The sequence below is a fragment of the Aotus nancymaae genome, unplaced genomic scaffold (genome assembly GCF_030222135.1).
Source record: "Aotus nancymaae isolate 86718 unplaced genomic scaffold, 86718_ANA_hifiasm-v0.15.2.pri h1tg000004l, whole genome shotgun sequence".
NCBI classification, from domain to species: domain Eukaryota; kingdom Metazoa; phylum Chordata; class Mammalia; order Primates; family Aotidae; genus Aotus; species Aotus nancymaae.
The window spans coordinates 67,808,055-67,830,881 of NW_026988415.1; the positions used below are offsets into that span (position 1 = coordinate 67,808,055).

The 22,827-nt window shown below is 35.9% G+C and overlaps 1 protein-coding gene across 3 annotated transcripts in view; it reads left to right on the forward strand.

The window, feature by feature from the left end:
* Positions 1-22,827, forward strand: part of ZDHHC15 (zinc finger DHHC-type palmitoyltransferase 15) — a 137,209-nt gene that overhangs the window by 105,675 nt on the left and 8,707 nt on the right. Inside the window, exon 11 of one of the 3 annotated variants that reach the window (XM_012455771.3) lies at positions 8,558-8,636. The exons of 1 other annotated variant lie outside the window; for it this stretch is intronic. In XM_012455771.3, the coding sequence (XP_012311194.2) occupies positions 8,558-8,604 (47 nt within the window). In that variant the 3' untranslated portion in view covers positions 8,605-8,636. Of the gene's footprint in view, positions 1-8,448; positions 8,516-8,557; positions 8,637-22,827 lie in introns of those variants that run through there. One more of the 3 variants, XM_012455772.3, reaches the window with a different exon arrangement.

Consider the following 22,827-nt stretch of genomic DNA (forward strand, 5'->3'; position numbering starts at 1 on the left):
GTGTTATCTTGAAAATCACTGAGTTTCCATATTATTGCCATTTTGAATTGCTGATCAGAGAGCTCAAATATTGCTGTCTCTTTAGGGTCAGTCACTGGTTCCTTGCTTTGTCCATTATGGTTCCCAGTTTACTGTTACTTCTTGTGGATTCATGTCTATGTTTTTGCATTGAAGAATTAGTTATTTATTCCAGTCTTCTCTGTCTGTGTTGTTTTGGTTTTTATTCATTATGTTTGCTCAGAGATTCTTTGTAATTTACCAGTTGGAATTTAGGTTTTTTCACCACTAGATCACTATCTTATTTTCACTAGTAGTTGGTGCCTTAAGCTCTGTTTTTCCTAGGCTCTAGTAAACAATGGGAGCTCTGCCCATCCCAAATGTGGAAACTTCTAAAGGGGAACTGTAAATTTTAATTATATGACCTCTATTCATTAGGCATAGTTTCTTTATTTCTTAGTAAAGAAGGTAAAGTCAGTTTCTCTCCTCATTGAGCTCTTCTGTCATCCTGGTTTTAAAATCCTGTAGAGAACCCCAGGTCACAACCAAGCCCTGGGGTACATGATAATTATGAATAGCTTATTCCAGTTACTCTCTATCATTATACTAACCATGACAAGAAAAATAATTTTAAAAGAATCCAGCTGGCCAGGTGCAATGGCTTATGCCTGTTATGCCGGCACTGTGGGAGACTGAGGCTGGCAGACTGCTTGAGTCCAGGAGTTTGAGGCAAGCCTGGGCAACATGGTGAAACCTCTTGTGTACAAAAAAATGTGAAAATTAATGGGGTGTGGTGGTGTGCACCTGTAGTCCCAACTACTCAGGAGGCTGAGGAGGTGGGAGGATCACTTGAGCCCAGGAAGTCAAGGCTGAAGTAAAATGACCACACAACTGCACTCCAGTGCGAGCTACAGAGTGAGACCCTGTCTCAAAAAAATAAAACCAGCAATAAAAGAACTGAACTTTCCTTAAGCTAAACTAAAGAAAGGCTTTTAGCTTGAGCTAATGAGACTGTAAGTTGCCTCTTTAATTTATTTTGATAATTTTTATAGACTATATCCCAGAAGGGATATTTTTATCAAGTAAAAGTATATCTATAATTAAAAAAAATTTATTGAGTGTGCTAATACAACCTTCCTGTGTTAATGATAATCGGGACTGGGGGAATTAATCTCCTTCCTGTGAAATGCTGGACACTTGTCCTGAAAAAATACTAACTTCCGACTGTAGTATGGTAAATATTTTATATATTATTGCCTATTTCCTCTTTCTTTATTTGGATAAAACTTTCTTTGTATGGCACCTATGAATACTGCTCACAGTAGAAGAAGTTTCTGATTTATTTTCAGTCTGGTACTTTCTGCTGCCATGACATATAACCTGTTAGAAAGAATAACAGAAGAAATAAACTAATATTTATTGAGAGAATAATAAGGTTATGAAATTGGACCCAGAAGGGGTGTTCAGCCAATATAATATATTGTCTGAGCTCAAATGTCTTTCATTTACTTGAGGAGGTAAGATACATACAGAAAATGTTTCCTAACAAAACACAATACAGGATATGTTATTTGCCAAATGATTACGACCATAAAATTTGTGCTATAAGAATTTGAATGAAAGGGTGATTTGTTGTGAGCCAGGTTGGTCAGAAAAGTCTTCACATAGGTAGAATTTGGACCTTGAAGATTAGATAGAATCAAGATTGGTGGCAAGGAATGCAGAGGCCAAAGGTAAAAGAAAAGTCACAGGTTGTAATGCACAACACCCCATGCTAAGTGAGGGGGACATGAAAGTAGCCTAACTCCAGTAAAAATTTGGGGCAGTAAGGGACTAGATAGGAACTCATTGAAATAGGAGAACTCATCATTTTTATTTCAGTATTCTCTGAAACTCTTTCAAAACAGGGTTCCATATAGAAAATTATTATTAGATTCATTCAGCAGGTAAATTGGTATCAGTTTGGGTGGGACCTTAGATACAAGACTAATACATTTATTCTGTGAGTGATAGGGAACTACTAAAGGTTTTTGAGCTGGGGTATGCTGTGAAGAAAATGTTTCAGGAAGATGAGGAAATGATTCTCCTATCAAACTTCACTTTCATCTTATGCCACAGATTGCTGTAATCCCTGTACCTTCTGAGAGGACTGGTAAGAGCCCTTCTCCTCATCAAAATTCAGATTCTCCAAGTATATCCTGTATACAAGAGCTCTGTTTCAGAGATGAGAGGCCTTTCACATCAAGAATTGTGTTTTGTAGAAGCATCTGTGGGTAGCATTCTGTGCAATCACCTCCCAGTCAGAAACGATGATTAATCTTGCTTGAAGAAAACATTACATTATCTCTTAGTTCTTCAGACCTAACCAGACCTGTATGCTTATACCTAGGAACTTCAAAACTGCCACAGGACTTAGACAAAATCATAAGTTAAATTTATGTCTTCTACTTCAAAAAATGTACTTCTTCAAGGGTACCAAATTGCCCTTATTTATTTCCATGCATATTGGCAATAGGTAGTGCCAGCGATGGAAGAATCTTTAGTCTTAGTCTATTATTTACCAGCTTTCTATATAAGAATTCAAGATACCTTGGCCTATACTAACATCTTACCAATATAATCTTCACATGAGTTGTTTACTTTTGATTACACATTTGGGAGGATTAGATAAGTAGATGTTTTCCAAAAACTTTTTTTTCTTTTATTCTTTCATATGCAGAATGAAGTGCCATTGCCATTCTGAGGTAGGATGGCTGTCTGGTTGACCAAGAAAATAATAGGAAAAAGTAGAGAGAATAGGGGAAAACGTAACATTTCTGAAATTTGGGGTAGTGGGGGAACTAAGATGGGTTGGTATGGTCAGAAAAGGCTTCACAAAGGACATGGAATTTGGGCCTTGAAGCTTAGATAGGATCTGGATTGTCAGCAAGGAATGTAGAAGCAGAAGGTATAAGGAAAGTCACAGGTTGTAGTGTACAAGACCCCAAGGTAAGTGAAGAGGACATGAAGAAAGTAGCCTGGCTCCAGTAAAAAGTTTGGGGACTATATGGGAACTCACTGGAGTCAGAGGCCTCATCATCTTTATTTCAGTATTCTCTGCAACTTTTGCAAAATAATGATGCATATAGAAAATGATTGTTGTCTCCAGATTTTTTAATGATCGCCATTCTAACTGGCATGAGATGGTATCTCAATGTAGTTTTGATTTGCATTTCTCTAATGACCAGTGATGATGAGCATTTTTTCATATGTTTGTTGGCCTCGTGTATATCTTCTTTTGTAAAGTACCTGTTCATATCCTTCACCCAATTTTGAATGGGCTTGTTTTTTTTTTCTTGTAAATCTGTTTTAGTTCTTTGTAAATTCTAGATGTCAGCCCTTTGTCAGATGGGTAAGCTGCAAAATTGTTTTCCCATTCTGTTGGTTGCTGATTCACTCTAATGACTGTTGCTTTTGCTGTGCAGAAGCTGTGGAGTTTGATTAGGTCCCATTTGTCTATTTTGGCTTTTGTTGTCAATGCTTTTGGTGTTTTGGTCATGAAGTCCTTGCCTACGCCTATGTCCTGAATGGTTTTGCCTAGATTTTCTTCTAGTGTTTTTATGGTGTTAGGTCTTATGTTTAAGTCTTTAATCCATCTGGAGTCAATTTTAGTGTAAGGTGTCAGGAAGGGGTCCAGTTTCTGCTTTCTGCATATGGTGAGTCAGTTTTCCCAACACCACTTATTAAACAGGGAAGCCTTTCCCCATTGCTTGTTTTTGTCAGGTTTGTCAAAGGTCGGATGGTTGTAGATATGTTGTTTTGCCTCCGAGGCTTCTGTTCTGTTCCATTGGTCTATATCTCTGTTTTGGTACCAGTACCATTAAAAAATCTGGAGACAACAGATGCTGGAGAGGATATGGAGAAATAAGAATACTTTTACACTGTTGGTGGGAGTGTAAGTTAGTTTAACCATTGTGGAAGACAGTATGGCCATTCCTCAAGGACCTAGAAATAGAAATTCCATTTGAGCCAGCAATCCCATTACTGAGTATATATCCAAAGGATTGTAAATCATTCTACTATAAGGACACATGCACACGAATGTTCATTGCAGCACTGTTTACAATAGTAAAGACCTGGAACCAACCCAAATGCCCATCGATGATAGACTGGACAGGGGAAATGTGGCACATATACACCATGGAATACTATGCAGCCATCAAAAACGATGAGTTCGCATCCTTTGTAGGGACATGGATGAACTTGGAAACCATCATTCTCAGCAAACTGACACAAGAACACAAAATCAAACACAACATGTTCTCACTCATAGGCAGGTGTTGAACAATGAGAAAACATGGACACAGGGAGGGGAGCACTACACACTGGGGTCAGTTGGGGGGAAATAGGGGAGGGACAGCGGGGAGTGGTGAGTTGGTGAGGGATAGCATGGGGAGAAATGCTACATATAGGTGAAGGGGAGGAAGGTAGCAAATCACACTGCCACATATGCACCTATGCAACAATCTTGCATGTTCTTCACATGTACCCAATAACCTAAAATGCAATAGAAAAATAAAAAGTAAAAAATAAAAAATAAAAAAATAAAATGATTGTTAGATTATTTCAAAGTGTGCAACTAACATTTGTTGAATACTAATTATGTGCCAATCATTTACAGAGTTTATAACAGTTAATAGTTATAACCATTTTGTGAGTTGTAAACATTAAATAACCCCATTTTATAGATGAGGAAACTTAAGCTCAAAGAAACCCAAAGTCACACATCTATCAAGGACAGATCCTGGCTCAAAAGTTCAAACTCTTAATCACTATACCACCCAGTATCTCTCCTTTGTTCCTGTTTCCCTTTCAGTTTATAGATCTTTTAAGTACCACTTGAAAGAAAATTATTTTAGTTCCTGTACCTCTTTCACCAGAAAGAGAAGCTGGGAAAATATGGATAGAGCTCTAGCATGGAAAGCATTTCCCACCTCTGCCACTAAGTTTAATGCATGATTTTAGAAAGCCCCTCCTCTCTGGACCTGTTTAAATTCCATGATCTTTGAGCTATCTTCAGCTAAAATACCACATTTTCATACCACCTTATACTGATGGGACAGTTGTCAAGCTGAGTAATCTAGTAATCTCAACCCGATATCTTTCACCAAATGGCTCCTTTCCTTTTTCAGAAGGAATACATATAAACTAGAGGCCACTGTATAACTTTCACATTCTAGAACCGAATTTCTTTCTTTATATATGTTCTTCATATACACCTACTTGTTCCCTCTTAACACATCTACCCTAGCATTTTGGCCACGTGCCTATAAACAACGTGTTCATATACTCATCATTTGCCTTTGCATGATTTTTGAAAACATCAAACAATACACTGGGTTATAGAAGGATACTCCTTTGGGTAGCGAGGCATTTTCCAAGTGATTTTTTCCCCATGTTTCTAGATAAGAAGAGTGTATCCATACTCTCATCTCCTGGAAAACTTACTTCATGCAGTAATATCATGTATGTTCATTTTACTGCTTTACCTTTACTGTCAAACCCTAAGCTCTAAATTGGTGTGTGTTCCTGAAATAAGGCAGGTCTCTAATCAATTAGTTCAATTCATAAAGCATTTCCTGAGGGTACGCTTCAAACAAGGTACTGTGGAGGGACATAAAGATAAATAAAAGGTGGTCTCTGCTCTCAAGGAGTTTGCAGTTTCAGGGAACGATAGGAAAAGTGTATGAATCTTGGGCACACAAAATTTGGTGTGCTCATTGCCATAAAAATGATGCTAGTAATTACATACCGAATATAGGCTTAGCTCTATGTTAAGCACTGTGTGATGCATGTGGTAATTGTGTGATTGTTAGTGATGCTTAAACTTAAGTATATCAGTAAAGGGGGAAAGCATATGGGCTGTTCTGGCGACAGTTTTCAGGATGAGGCAGGACTTAAGCTAGATGTTATTAGGAAGGGATGAATTAGCATTCCAGGTAACAGTAACAACATGAATGTGCTAAGAACACTGAGAAGACTATCCATTCTGAAGCATAGGGTGGACATTGTGGGTTGTGGGCTACAGTCTTAGAGAGGTAAGATATGGCCAGATGATAGAGGGTTTTGTAGACTTGGTACAATAGAAAATAGCTATTAAGTTTATGACCTTGAGTGATGTATTGATATAAGGAAAGATTAATTTTAGAAAGATTACTTGGGTGCTAGTATGCAGGATGGATTGGAATTTGAAGAGAAAAGAACTGGAAAGAACAGCAAAACACTGATCACGTGTTGCAATGGCTTCATGAGTGGTAGTAACACTACAAATGGAGAGGAACGATCAAAGCCAAGAGACATTTTAAGTATCTGGAAATAGTCCCACTGACTAGAGAGATCTGGGAGTAATTTGTATAGAGATGGCAGTTAAATCCATGGAGGTAAAGAGGACTCAGCAAGGAGAGGATAAAACTAGGGAAAGAAGATAAAATGTAAAACTAGGAATCACCTTTGCAGTGTTTACGTGCATCCACATGGACAAGGAAATAAATCGGGAAGAGAAAGCCAGAAGGTCAAGAATATAACATTAGGCAATGCTCATACTTTGGGGTAGAGTATCCCAAAAATACTATGAATGAAAGAGTATTTCCTCTATTTTATAGATGAAAAAGCTGAAGCTGGGAAGGTAATGAGACCTATATAAAGTCATAAAGCAGTGGTGACTCAACCTAGGTTTTCCCAGACTCCATTGTGTCATTTTCTCTGCTCTTTCCAACCTCTGAGAACCAATGACTAGAAAGAAGTGTACATATACTGTAACAGTCATTTTACATAGTTTCGAGGGTTTATGTGAGAACCTAGAATTTTAAAGTAAAGATCTAGGAAAAGACAGAAAGAGAGCCAGAGCTCAACCAGCAAACAGTAAGACTAAAATAACATCATTCTTGGTTCAAGTAGACATATATTGAATAAGCGAAATCACTACTACATAAGCAGCAAGAGCAGGTGGAGTTGGGGGAAGCAGTTTGTGTACAGATGGTAGGAGGTGAAGGTGAATTGACTTCCTAAATTCTGTGTTTGTCTTCTATTACCCAGAGCCTGATTTTTTGAGGTATCTTCCTTTTTCAATTTAGTCCTCACCCAGTGAGCTACCTTTGCAGCCTTAGCTTAAGCTCACCCTGGGAGTGACACCACAAAGTTGATAATTGGGTTTTCAGCTCAAGCCTCAGTGTCTACAATAGCATGATTTTAATTCAAACAATTGCTTGGAGGAAAAATTTTCTGTGCCAAATAAGAGTGTAAGTTGCAGTAAAAAAAGGTAAAAGCATCCTAAGAGCATAATCCCAACAGCCAACTTTTGTAAAGGTTCATCACCAAACCACACCTAAAAATTCTGAAATAGCCAACCATAAGCAAGGAGCAAACATTGAAAGAATTAGCATCACTTCTTTGGAACAGTAAGGCAAGAAAATGCATTGCATTTTCAGAATCATCTTCCAGGATTTTTCAGTTGTCTTCTTTGTAGAAATGTTGGGTAGGCGAGATTAGATATATCCTTAAGCACTTGAAACCTCTTTTTCTCTTTATTTGACAAACATAAGTTATCTTCTGTATATCTTTCACTGAAGACATGGGCCAATACATTTGCTTTCTGCCCAGACTTAAGGGGAAGAATACCCTAAGGCTAGGATTCCAGACAAGACAGAATGTTGTGCCTACCATGGAGTCATGATTCCAAAGACAGACATTCTCAGAGCCACTTTTATTTTTTCACTTTTCCTGGAAGAAAGAAACTTGGTGTCTAGAATCTGCCTGTTTAACTCAGTGGCATGAGAGCTTGCCAGCCTTCTGTGGCAAGGATAACTCACCATGACTGGTTGGCCTCTGTCTTTGGGAATCTAAATTTCACACATGAAAGAACACTGAATGGCACATAAAAGACACTATACTGTGCAAAAACTGTAGAGGATGGCCACTGTCAACTTTTTTAAAATCTCAAAATGCCAAGTATATTAGTATGCTGTGAGTATGAGAAAAGTGATTACCTGTACATTAAGAAAGCTGATTCAGAGTGTTCTCTCCCAAAAAACTGGAGGTCAGAAACAAAAACATTTGTACCATAAATATTGTCGCTTGTTAATCCCAAAGCCTCTTATCTTCTAGACACCGAATTCCTTTTTTAGAAATACACCATCACCTAATGTACTCTAATAGCTATCTCAATTATGTCCAGTGGAATAACAGCAAAACAGGGTAATTTTGTAGCAAGATGCAAAACATTCCATTAAAGTCAGATTATATTGCTCTGTCATCATAGCTGTTTAAGTCAAATACTAGCCAGTATTATAGATCACATAATGCCAATAAATAATCTTAGTTCATAATATAGCAGGCTGACTATTCTTAGAATGTGAATGTCTGTTCTGGTTACAAATGCTTCTGTGTTACACATCAGTCTTTACGGGTTTGCAGATATCTGTTGTCTGCAGAGACTGGACAAGAAGGAAAACTGCCAGTGAATGAATACCCATCCATATAAGGCATGGGGGCATTTGATCATCTTCATGTTCCAACCTTACAGATTATCCAGAAGGCTCGTCATCTCTTGCTGTGGAAACGGAAACATAGCAGTTTTCATATTTCCTGCATCTCTCAGACAGGTCAGTATTCTCAGGGAGATATATAAAGTGGCACCTGGACTGCTAATGAGCAGCCTTGGAAGAATAACTAGAAAAGAAAAAGTTCTCATCCTGAGTGAAAAAGATTTTAAATTCTTCACTCTTGTGATGCATGCATAAGCAGAATTTCTATACGTAATTTCCCCTGCCAGTGTACTAAAAAAAAATGACCTTATTCCCTGCAAACTCACACTTAGTCACTTGTGCTAAAAGACTCCAGGGATCCCGAGACACCCAAACATTCCATTAAGGTTATTTACTCTCATACTGTGAATTATAAGCCTCCTCCTGGTGCATTCCAGGTCTCTGAAGTGGTACAGATTACAAATAGGTTTCTTTCACGGACTCCATTATGTCAGTTAATAACTTACTCTTACCCACTAAGGGCAAAAAAGCACCCTTCCTACACTCTAACCCTCCTAAAATACTATGAACTTGTTAAGCAGTGGCAGACAACTTTACAAATGGGATTCTCTTCAGCCTGGTGAAAAGCTCAATGACCTTCTTTTTGCAACACTCACAGATATAAACCCAGTGTAATTAAGTATTAAAAGAATTTTAGTAATAGAAATACCATGGAGCTTGTAGCTCTGATCTGATTACACTTCTAATCCTATTCTCATGAAAAAAGCTAGCAATTATTCAGAACCTTATCACTCTGTTCATGGGTTCTCAGGTCTTCATTTCCTTTCCTTACAGAAATTCTGCTGTGTACAAGTGTAGATATTGTATAAAACCTTGTATATGCCAGCCACTTTGGTATGTACTTGATATACATGATCTTATTTAATCCTCACATCAACTGTAAGATGAATGTTACCATTCCCATTTTGCTTATGAGAAAACTGATGTGTAGAGACATTAAATCACTTATCCAAGGATGCATAGGTAGTAAGTGGCCAACCTAGGGTTGTAACTCATGTCAATCTGACCTCAAAGTATGCTATTTCCACAATGGCACTACATGTCAAAGTCTGACTTATTTATGATGTGTCTTTATTTATTATCAAAAATTAAAAGAGGAGAGGATTAAATATGTTTCCTTATCCATAGCCCTGATGAAATGCTTGATGTTTATTAAGACAACTTGTATGATAGTAGTATCTAGATTTGGGTTATCTGTGTTCTAATCTGTCCATTTTATTTTAGTATTTTCCTAGCGGAAACACTACTACTTTGGCATGTTAACAGATGCTGGAGAGGGTGAGGAGAAATAGGAATGCTTTTACACTGTTGGTGGGACTGTAAATTTGTTCAGCCATTGTGGAAGACAGTGTGGCAATTCCTCAAATATCTAGAACTAAAAATACCATTTTACCCAGCAATCACATTACTGGGTATATACCCAAAGGATTATAAATCATTCTGTTATAAAGGCACACGCACATGTATGTTTATTGTGGCACTGTTCACAAAAGCAAAGACTTGGAACCAACCTAAATGCCCATCAATGATAGACTGAATAAAGAAAATGTGGCACATATACACCATGGAATACTGTGCAGCCATAAAAAAGGATGAGTTCATGTGCTTTGCAGGGACATGGATGAAACTGGAAACCGTCATTCTCAGAAAACACCACATGTTCTCACTCATAAGTGGGTGTTGAACAATGAGAACACATGGACACAGAGAGGGGAACATCACATACTGGGGCCTGTCACGGGCTTCGGGGCTAGGGGAGGAATAGCAGAGGGTGTGGGAATAGGGGAGGGATAGCATTAGGAGAAATACCTAATGTAGAAGATAGGGTGATGGATGCAGCAAACCACCATGGCATGTGTATAACTATGTAACAAACCTGCACATTCTGCACATGTACCTCAGAACTTGAAGTATGATAAAAAAATAAACAGATGTTAAAGGGAAATAATTATCTGGTGAATAAATTTAGAAAACTATATATAAGCAAAATTAGAAAGTTGACTTTAGTGTAGGAATTCTCAGGGGTTTTACTACACTAATGAGTTTTCAGACTCACTAAAAGGAGGTCGTGGTGGCCCCTTAAACTTTATTTAACTGTTGGATTCTTTCTTTTTGGCATATCATGGAACCTAGTATTTAGTGCAGTACTTGTCAGGACCTTTAATATGCTAAGGGACTTTGAAATACATTTTTTATATACTTCCCTTGATAAGCAAAATTGCCTTCAAGCAATGCCTTTTACAGGGCACTCTGTCCAAATATATTAATAGAGTGATTCATTTTGTGGAAATAAGAAACTTTTGTGTGTGTGTGTGTGTGTGTGTGTGTGTGTGTGTGTTGGAGTCTCACTCTTTCGCCCAGGTTGGAGTGCAGTGGTGCAATATCAGCTTACTACAACCTCCACCTCCCTGATTCAAGCAATTCTTCTTCCTCAGCCACCCGAGTAGCTGGGATTACAGATGTATGTCACCATGCCCAGCTACTTTTTGTATTTTTGGTAGAGATGCTGTTTCTCCCTGTTGGTGAGGCTGGTGTCTAACTCCTGATCTCAACTGATCTGCCCACCTTGGCCTCCCAAAGTGCTGGGATTAGCCACTCTGACAGCCTTCATATTCTGATAATAATAGAAAAGTACTTAGGAACACAAGAGGGAAGAGTGGGAGAAGCATTTTTAAACTTATTAAGATATGAAGAATTTTTAAAACTATGTAGATAATTACTACAGTGATATCTGTAAAAAGCTTCAAATTGAAAACAACCTGAATGTCCATCAGTAGAAGAATGCATGAATAAATTGTATATGTCCAAATTATTAGATATTTAATATATATTTCTCTTCATTTTCTTCTGAAATTTTTAAATAAAAAAGGATAAAAGATAAAATGAATCCCCATGTGTCTAAAACTTGGAATTAGTAAATGCTATTTTTTCCATTTTTCCTCAAAATATTGTATATAAAAAATTACTACCACATTTTTACCCAAAGAAATGCACTTATTCTAGATTATATTTTCTTCACAATGAAAAGACAAACTTGAAAAATATTTGCAAACTATATCACATGAAAAATTTAATATGCTTAATTTACAAAGCTCTTGCAAATTAGTAAACAAAAGAAAAACACAACAGTTAGAAAATGGGCAGAGCAACAGAAGCAAGCAGTGAGGAAAGCACTGTCCATTCAATTAATGGTGCTAGGATAACTGGCTAGCCATATGCAGAAAACTGAAACTGGACACTTAACTTTCTTCATATGCAAACATTAACTCAAGATGGATTAAAGACTCAAACGTTAAGACTTCAAACTATAAAAATCCTAGGATAAAACCTAGGAAATAGCCTTATCAACATTGGCCTTGACAAAGAATTTTTGGCCAAGTCCCCAAAAGCAATTGCAACAGAAACAAAAATTGACAAGTGGTACCTAATTAAACTAAAGAGCTTCTGCACAGCATAAGAAATTATCAGTAGCATAAACAATCTACAGAATAGGAGAAAATATTTGCAAACTGCATCTGACAAAAGTCTAATATCCAGAATCTGCAAAGAACTTATCAAAAAACAATCCCATTAAAAATGGGCAAAGGACATAATGAACAGACGTTTCTCAAATGAAGACATACAAGCAGCCAACACACATATGAAAAAAATACTTATCATCACTAATCATCAGAGAAACGCAAATCCAAACCACAATGAGGTGTACTATCTCACACCAGTCAGAATGGCTATTATTCAAAAGTCAAAAAATAACAGATGCTGGTGAAGCTCCAGAGAAAAGTGTGTGCTTATACACTGTTGATGGGAATGTAAATTAATCCAGCCACTGTGGAAAGCAGTTTCAAGATTTCTCAAAAAACACTTAAAACAGAACTCCCATGCGACCTAGCAATCCCATTACTGGGTATATACCCGAGGGAAAAAAAATCCTTCTAACCAAAAGACTTATGTACATATATGTTTATCACAGCACTATTCACAACAGTGAACACATGGAATCAACCTAGGTGTCCATCGGCAGAGGATTGGACAAAGAAAATGTGGTACATATACACTATGGATACTACACAGCCATAAAAAATAATGAAATCTTATCCTTTCAGCAACATGGATGCAGCTGGAGGCCATAATCCTAAAAAAATTAACACAGAAACAGAAAACCAAAAAATGCATGTTCTCAGTTGTAAGTGGGAGTTAAACACTGAGTACACATGGAAACAAGGATGGCAGCAATAGACACCGAAGACGACTAGTTGGGGGAGGGAAGGAGAGGGTGAGTTGAAAAACTACCTATTGGATATTATGCTCACTACCTAGGTGATGGGATCTATACCCCAAACCTCAGCATCACACAATATACCTATTTAACGAACTTGCACACCTATCCCCTGAATCTAAAATAAAAGATGAAATTATTTAAAAAATTTTTTTCAGGAAAATGGGCAAAGGATACAATCAACAAAATAGAAATTAAAATGAAAAATAAACATTAAACTTGTTCAACTTCACTGTAAAGAAATTCAAATTAAAATAACCTAAAATACTAATTTTTGTCTATTAAGTCAGCCAATTTTTACAAATTGCAGTACCTATTGTTGGCAAAGACATGCTGAAACAGATGTTCTTATACAATGCTGATGTAAGTTTAAATTCTTAAGTCATTTTTCGAGTGCAACTTGGAAAATGTATAAAAACCATTAAAATCTTATACTTTTTTAATTCAAAGGAACTTGTAGTACTTTAATTTTATGGTTCTGTATTTTTTGTGCCTTTATAGTGCAATAAACTATATGCTTTTATAATATACAATCTGATGAGTTTTGAAATATGTTTCCATCTGTGAAACCATCACTACAATTGAAATAATGAATATATCCATCTCTCCCAAAAGTTTTCTTCTCCCCCTTTATAAATAAACCCTGCCCCATCACCAGGAAACCACTGATTTATTTTGTTACTATCAGTTTTCATTTTCTAGAATTTTAAATAAGTAGAACTGTATAAATGTATTTTTCATTTTGTCTGAATTCTTCCACTAAGCATAATTGAGATTCACTTTTGTTGCTTTGGGTAAGAATCATTCATTTCTTTTTATTGATGAGTAGTACTCCACTGGAGATATATATATATATATATATATATATATATATATATGTGTGTGTGTGTGTGTGTGTGTGTGTGTGTGTGTGTGTGTGTATATATTTACTTTTCCATCTATTAATGGGTATGAGACGTGTTTCCAGTTTTTTGCTCTTACACATAAAACTGCTATGAATATTTGTGACCAAGACTTTATGTGAACATGTGCTTGAGTAAATACCAAGGAGTGGGATGGCCAGGTCATATGGTAGGCATAGAATTTTAAAAATTTCTTTTCACTGTCAAAATAGTTTCCAAAGCAGTTATACATTTTACATTTCCACTAGGAGGGAATGAGAGTTCTAGTTTCTCTATATCACTGATAACATTTGATATAATCAAACTTTTAAATTTTACTCATTCTGGTGGGTATATAGTTATATCTCATTGAGATTTTGATTTGTATTTTCCGAAAAATTAATGATATTTAGCACCTTTTTGTGTCATAGTTTGCCATCTGTATATCTTATTTAATAAAGGGCCTGTTCAAATCATTTGTCCATTTAAAAAATTGGGTTGTTATGTTATTAAATTATAAGAGTTCTCTTACTCATTTTTTATTTTTTTAGTAAAAGTTAGATTTTTATTTTGTGAGCTTTTTATCAGGATTCCTTTTTTAATGTAAACTTTTTAAAATTTCAATAGGTTTTGGGGAAACAGGTGGTGTTTGGTTACATGACTATGTTATTTAGTGGTGATTTCTGAGATTTCGGTGCACCCATCACCTGAGTAGTGTACACTGTACCCAATGTGTAGTCTTTTATCTCTCTCTGCCCTTTTACCCTTTTCCCCAAGTCCCAAAATTTCAACGTATCATTCTTATGCCTGTGAATCCTCATAACTTAGGTCCCACATATGAGAACATACAATGAATGGGTTTCCATTCCTGAGTTACTTCACTTATAATAATAGTCTCCAATTCCATACAGGTTGTTGTGAATGCCATTATTTCGTTCCTTTTTATAGCTCAGTAGTATTCCACATGTTCCAAATATATATAATGTATACATCATATTTTCTTTATCCACTCGTACATTGATGGGCATTTGAGCTGGTTCCATATTTTTGCAGTTGCAAATTCTGCTGCTATAAACGTGTGTATGCAAGTATCTTTTTTGTATAATGACTTCTTTTTGTCTGGGTAGATACTTAATAATGGGATTGCTGGATCACACAGTAGATCTACTTTTAGTTCTTTAAGGAATTTCCACACAGTTTTAATAGTGGTTGTACTAGTTTACATTCCAATCAGCAGCATTAAAGTGTTTCCTTTTACTGGATCCACACCAACATATATTATTTTTTTATTATAGCCATTCTTCCAGGAGTGAGGTGGTATCACTTTGTGGTTTGACTTGCATTTCCCTGATAATTAGTGATGTTGAGCATTTTTCCATATGCTTCTTGGCCATTTGTATATTTTCTTTTTTTTTTTTCACATTTTCAGCATTGATCTTTAATGGTTTTTGTTGGTTTGGGAATGAAGGAAACAGATGCTACTGTTAGACAAGAAATGCAATGTCATACAGTATTTTTAAGCTGTCAGCTGTACAGTTAGTCTTTATATAGGCAACGAACAAGTGCTTCTCTGTACCTTTATTTCCTTGAAACATATAAATACACAAATACCAGAACTCCTCCCACATTCCAATTCAGGATACATTCTACAGCAAATACTAAAAATGAATGCTGTCATATCTTCCTTTTTTTTTATTGTACTTTAGGTTCTAGGGTACATGTGCAGATCATGCAGAATTGTTGCATAGGTACATACATGGCAATGTGGTTTGCAGCATCCATCCCCCTGTCACCTATATCTGGCATTTCTCCCCATGTTATTCCTCCCCAGCCTCCCCACCCCCTGCTGTCCCTCCCCTACCCCGCCCAACAGACAACAGTGTGTGATGCTCCCCTCCCTGTGTCCATGTGTTCTCACTGTTCATCACGCATCTATGAGTGAGAACTTGCAGTGTTTGATTTTCTGTTCTTGTGTCAGTTTCCTGAGAATGATGGTTCCCAGATTCATCCATGTCCCTACAAAGGACACGAACTCATGGTTTTTTATGGCTGCATAGTATTCCATGCTATATATGTGTCACATTTTCCTTGTCACATTCTGTCATCAATGGGCATTTGGGTTGTTTCCAGGTCTTTGCTATTGTAAACTGCTGCAATGAACATATGTGTACATATGTCTTTATAACAATGATTTATAATCCTTTGGATATATAAACAGTAATGGGATTGCTGGGTCAAATGGAATTTCTATTTCTAGGTCCTTGAGGAAGCACTACACTGTCTTCCACAATGGCTGAACTAATTTACACTCCCAAAAACAGTGTAAAAGTTTTCCTGTTTCTCCACATCTTCTCCAGCATCTGTTGTCTCCAGATTTTTTAATGATCACCATTCTAACCAGCATGAGGTAGTATCTCAATGTGGTTTTAATTTGCATATCTCTAATGACCAGTGATGATGAACATTTTTTCATATGTTTGTTGCCTTCATATATGTCTTCTTTTGAGAAGTGTCTGTTCATATCCTTTGCCCACTTTTGAATGGATTTGTTTGTTTTTTCTTGTAAATCTGTTTTAGTTCTTTTTAGATTCTGGATATTAGCCCTTTGTCAGATGGGTAGATTGCAAATATTTTTTCCCACTCTGTTGGTTGCCAGTTCACTCTAATGATTGTTTCTTTTGCTTTACAGAAGCAGTAGAGTTTAATTAGTTCCCATTTGTCTATTTTGGCTTTTTTGCCAATGCTTTTGGTGTTTTAGTCATGAAGTCCTTGCCTATGCCTATGTCCTGAATGGTATTACTTAGGTTTTCTTCTAGGGTTTTTATGGTGTTAGGTCTTATGTTTAAGTCTTTAATCCATCTGAAGTTTATTTTAGTGTAAAGTGTCAGGAAGAGGTCCAGTTTCTGTTTTCTGCATATGGCTAGCCAGTTATCCCAACACCATTTGTTAAACAGGAAATCCTTTCCCCATTGCTTGTTTTTGTCAGGTTTGTCAAAGATCAGATGGTTGTAGATATGTGGTGTTGCCTCCTAGGCCTCTGTTCTATTCCATTGGTCTATATCTCTGTTTTGGTACTAGTACCATGTTGTTTTGATTACTATAGCCTTGTAGTATAGTTTGAAGTCAGGTAGCGTGATGCCTCCAGCTTTGTTCTTTTTGCTTAGGATTGTCTTGGCTATGTGGGCTCTCTTGGTTTCACATGAAGTTTATGGTAGATTTTTCCAGTTCTGTGAAGAAGGTCATTGGTAACTTGATTGGGATAGCGTTAAATCTATAAATTACTTTGGGCAGTATGGCCATTTTCACAATATTGATTCTCCTAGCCATGAGCATGGAATGTTTTTCCATCTGTTTGTATTCTGTCTTATTTCCTTGAGCAGTGCTTTGTAGTTCTCTTTCAAGAGGTCCTTTACATCCTTTGTTAGTTGTATTCCTAGGTATTTTATTCTCTCTGTAACAATTGTGAATGGGAGTTCAATTTTGATTTGGCTCTCTGTTAGTCTGTTATTGGTCTATAGGAATGCTTGCGATTTTTGCACATTGGTTTTCTATCCTGAGACTTTGCTGAAGTTGCTTATCATTTTAAGGAGATTTGGGGCTGAGACAATGGGGTCTTCTAAATATACAATCATGTAATTTCCTTTTCAGAATTGTCTATTCATGTTCTTAGCCCACTTTTTGATGGGAATTTTTTTCTTGCTGATTTGTTTGCATTCTTTGTAGATTCTGGACATTAGTCTTTGTCAGATGTATAGATTGTGAAGATTTTCTCCCACTTTGTGTGTTGTCTGTTAACTTGCTGATTATTACTATTATTGTTGCTTTGCAGAAGCTTTTTAGTTTAATTAAATCCTATCTACTTATCTTTGTTTTTGTTGTATTTGCTTTTGGGTTCTTGGTCATTATGTCTTTGCCTAAGCCACTGTCTACAAGGTATTCTCTGATATTGTCTTCTCTAATCTTTATGGTTTAAGGCCTTAGATTTAAGTCTTTGATCAATCTTGAGTTGACTTTTGTATAAGGTGAGAGATGAGGATCGAGTTTCATTCTTCTAAGTGTAGCTTGCCAATTATCCCAGCACCGTTTGTTGAATAGGGTGACCTTTCCTCACTTTATGTTTTTGTTTGCCTTGTCAAAGATCAGTTGGCTGTGTTTGGCTTTATTTCTGGGTTCTCTATTCTGTTCCATTGGTCTATGTGCCTATTTTTATACCAGTATTATGCTGTTTGGTGACTATGGCCTTCTAGTATATTTTGAAGTTGGGTAATGTAATGCCTTCAGATTTGTTATTTTTGCTTAGTCTTGCTTTGACTATGCAGGCTCTTTTTTTGGTTCCATATTAATTTTAGGATCTTTTTTGTAGTGCTGTGAAGAATGATAGTGGTATTTTGATGGGAACTGCATTAAACTTGTAGATTGCTTTTGGCACTATGATCATTTTCACAATATTGATTCTACCCATTCATGAGCATGGGATGTGTTTACATTGGTTTTTGTCGTCTATGATTTCTTTCAGCAGTGTTTTGTAGTTTTCTTTGTAGATGTCTTTCACCTCCTTGGTTAGATATATTTCTATGCTTGTTTGCTTTTTTTGTTTGGTTTGGTTTGGTTTGGTTTCTCTTGCAGCTATTGTGAAAGGGGTTGAGTTCTTCATTTGATTCTCAGCTTGGTTGTATGGAGATTCAGTCAGGCTGGTAGGAGAAATTTTAGTTAATAGAGAATGTACACAAACCCTTTTAGAAAGCCTGAAAGTTTTTACTATAGTACTTGGCTACAGGCAGCTTTGTCCCGTTAGTTAAATAACTTAGAGTAGAAACTAAGAAATGTAAAGAGTTTAACTAACTTGTTTACACATATGGTCCTAAGACTAACCTTTGTTCTACTACAGGTACTTAATTGCTTTCCACTCAGGAGGTCCTCAATGTCAATTACCCTCTAGTAATGTTGACTCAAGCCTTTGTGAATTAATCATTAATGAATAAATGTGAGTCTTGCTAGCTAGTTGAGGCCATGGCTGCAACAAAGTGACCTAGACGCTGGGCCGGACTGACAAGCACAATATCTGAGTCACTGTATGCTATTCATCCATCGTTAAGTCACGGTTTGCAGGACAGACCCCCTCATGATAGCTGTTGGTGTATAGCAGAGACATTGATTGTGTACATTAATTTTGTATCCTGAATCTTTGCTGAATTTATTTACCAGTTCTAGGAGCTTTTTGGATCAGTCTTTAAGGTTGTCTAGGTATACGGTCATATCATCAGCAAACAGTACAGTTTGACTTCCTGTTTACCAATTTGGATGCCCTTTCTTTCTTTCTCTTTTCTGTTTGCTCTGGCTAGAACTTCCGGTACTATGTTGAATAAAAGCTCATACATTTTTATCTGGTAACTACTGCATTTTAGGAATGCATTTAAACAAAATCTGCACATCAGTTTATCATCAATTTATTATAAGAGCAGAAAATTTTAAACAAAACTACATATCTAGTAATAGAGAAATTGTGAAACAAATTGCTCTATTATTATGATAAAATATACAACCATTATAAATTATTATTTTTGCTGGGTGTGGTGGCTCATATCTGTAATCCCAGCACTTTGGAAGGCCAAGGCAGGAGGATCAGTTGAGCCTAGGAGCTTGAGACCAGCCTAGGGAACATACTGAGACCCCATTGCTACAAAAAATAAAAAAAAAATAGCTGTGCTTGTTGGCACAGACCTGTGGTCCCTGCTACTCAAGAGGCTGAAGAGGGAAGATTACTTTAGCCTGGGAGGTAGACGCTGCAGTGAGCTGTGATTGCACCAGTGCACTCCAGCCTGGGCAACAGAGTGAGACCCTGTCTCATAAAATAATAAAACTATGAAGAAGATGATGATGATGATGATGATGTGTCTCATAAAATAATAACTTTGATGATGATGATGTGTCTCATAAAATAACTGAAGAAGAAGAATTATTACTAGGGTTATTTGAAAAACCTGTATGAGTGCAGTTTAAATTTAAAAATCTATTTATTACATTTATTGAGATTTTATTCACTTAATATATAATTCGACCACTTAAATTGTACAATTCAGTGGTTTTTAGTATATTCACAGAGTTATACAACCATCACCATACCACAATCAATTTTAGAACATTTTCATTACCCCAAAAAGAAACCCCATGCATATTAGCAGTCACTCTCCATTTCTGAATTTCATATAAATTAAATCATACAATATGTGGTCTTTGAAGAGAAAATATTTGCAAATCAACTATCTGATATATGTTTGGAGAATATATAAAGAACTCTTACAATTTGAGAATAAACAGAAAAACAATGCATGTTTCTGTACTGGCAAAGGATTTGAATAGACATTTTTCCAAAGAAAACACACAAATGATTAATAAACACATTAAAAGATGCTCAACATCATTAGCCATTAGGGAAATGCAAATCAAAACCAAAATGAAATACCATTTAACATCCACTGGGATGGCTATAATACAAAAGACAGATAATAACATGTGTTGACAAGGATGTGGAGAAATAAGAACCCTGATACATTGCTGTTGGAAATGAAAGGTGCAGTTACTTTGGAAAACAGTTTCACAATCCCTCAAAATGTTAAACATATAATTACCATATGATATAGCAATTCTACTCCTAAGTATGTATCCAAGGAAAATGAAAACATATATCCACACAAAAACTTGTACTTAAATGTTTATATCATTATTCATAATAGCCAAAAGTAGAAGCAACCCAAATGTCCATGTATTGATGAATAGATAAATGAAATGTAGTACATCCATATAATGAAATATTGTTTGTCAACCAAAAAAATACATATTACAACATCGATGAACCTTGAAAACATTAGAATTAAACTCATGGAGATAGAAAGTAGAAAGTTGGTTATCAGAGGCTGAGAAATATAGTAAGGGGCTGGGAGGGAGGTAGGGATGGTTAATGTTAATGAGTAGAAACGAAAGTTAGAAAGAATGAATAAGGCCTACTATCTGATAGCACAACAGAGTGATTAAAGTCAATAATAACTTCATTATACATTTTTAAATAACTCAAAGAGTTATAATTGAATTATTTGTAACTTAAAGTATAAATGTTGAGGAGATAGCTACCCCATTTTCTATGATGTGTCTATTTCATATTGCATTCCTATATCAAGACATCTCATGTACCCCATAAATATATACACTTACTATGTACCCATAAAAATTAAAATTTAAAAAAATAAAATCAGAAAAATAAAAATAAATAAATAAATAATACTGTAAAACTATAGTAGTCAAGACAGTGTAGCATTCACTGTTATTCACCACAATACTAGAAGACCTAGCTAGGAACAGTCAGACAAGAGACAGAAATAAAGGGCATCCAAACTGGAAAGGAAGAAGTCAAATTATCCTTGCTTGCAGATGATATGATCTTACATTTGTAAAAACCTAAAGACCACCAAAAAACAACTACATAAACACATTTAGTAATGCTGCAGAATACAAAATCAACATGTAAAAACTAGTGGCATTTTAATATGGCAACAGTGAACAATCTTAAAAAGAAAATAAGAAAGTAATTACATTTACAATAGCTACAAATAAAATTAACACCTAGGAATTAACCAAAGAAGTGAAAGATCTCTACAATGAAAATTATAAAACACTGATACAAAATATTGAAAAGTAAACACATAATACGGAAAGATATTCCGTGTTCATGGATTGAAAGAATCAATATTGTTAAAATGTTCATATTACAGAAAGCAATCTGCATATTTAATGCAATCCCTATCAAAATACAAATGACATTCTTCACAGAAATGGAAAGAAAATCTTAAAATATATGTAAAACAACAACAACAACAAAAACAGAATAGCCAAAGCTATTTTGAGCAAAAAGAATAAAACTGGAGGAATCACATTACCTGACTTCAGATTATACTGCACAGCTGTAGCAACCAAAATAGTATGGTACTGTAATAAAAACAGACAGCTAGACCAATGGAAAAGAATAGAGAACCTAGAAACAAATTCGTATGTCTACAGTGAACTCATTTTTGAAAAAGGTTTCACAAACATGCATTGGGAAAACTGGATATCCATATGCAAAAGAATGAAACTAGACCCCTGTCTTTCACCATTTACAAATATCAGATAAAAATCAATTAAAGACAAATCTAAGACCTCAAATTATGAAACTACTGGAAGAAAACACTGGGGAAACTCTCCAGGACATTGGACTGGGCAAAAATTTGTTGGGTAACATCCTAACAAGCACAGACAACCAAAGCAAAAATAGACAAATGAGATTACATCAAGCTATAAAACTTTTGCACAGCAAAGAAAACAATCAGGAAGGTGAAGAGACAACCCACAGAATGGGAGAAAATATTTGCAAACTACCCATCCAACAACAAATAAATAAGCAGAATATATATGGAGTTCAAAAATCTCATAATCCAATTAAAAATAGGCAAAATATCTGAATAGACATTTCTCAAAAGAGGACATATGAATGGCAAACAGATATAGGAAAAGGTGTTGAACATCACTGATAATCAGAGGAATTTAAATCAAAACTAAAAGGAGATATCATCTCACCCCTGTTAACGTGGCTTTTATTTAAAAGTCAGGCAATAACAAATGCTGGCAAGGATGAAAAAAAAAACACATGAAAAGTGGGAAAGGAAATAAACAGACACTTCTCCAAAGAAGACATTCAAATTGCCAACAAACATGAAAAAATGCTTAACATCTTTAATCATCAGAGAAATGCAAATCAAAACCACAGTAAGATGCCATCACATACCAGTCAGAATAGCTACTATTAAAAAGTCAAAAAATAACAGATATTGGCAAGGTTGCAGAAAAAAGGGAACCCTCTTACACTGTTGGTGGGAATGTAAATAATACAACCACCATGGAGTAGAGTTTGGGAGTTCCTCAGAAAACTAAAAATAGAGCTACCATATGATCCAGCAATCCTACTCCTAGGTATATGCCCAAAAGAAAGAAAATCAGTATATTGAAGAGATACCTGCCTTCCCATGTTTATTGCAGCAGGATTCACAATAACCAAGATTTG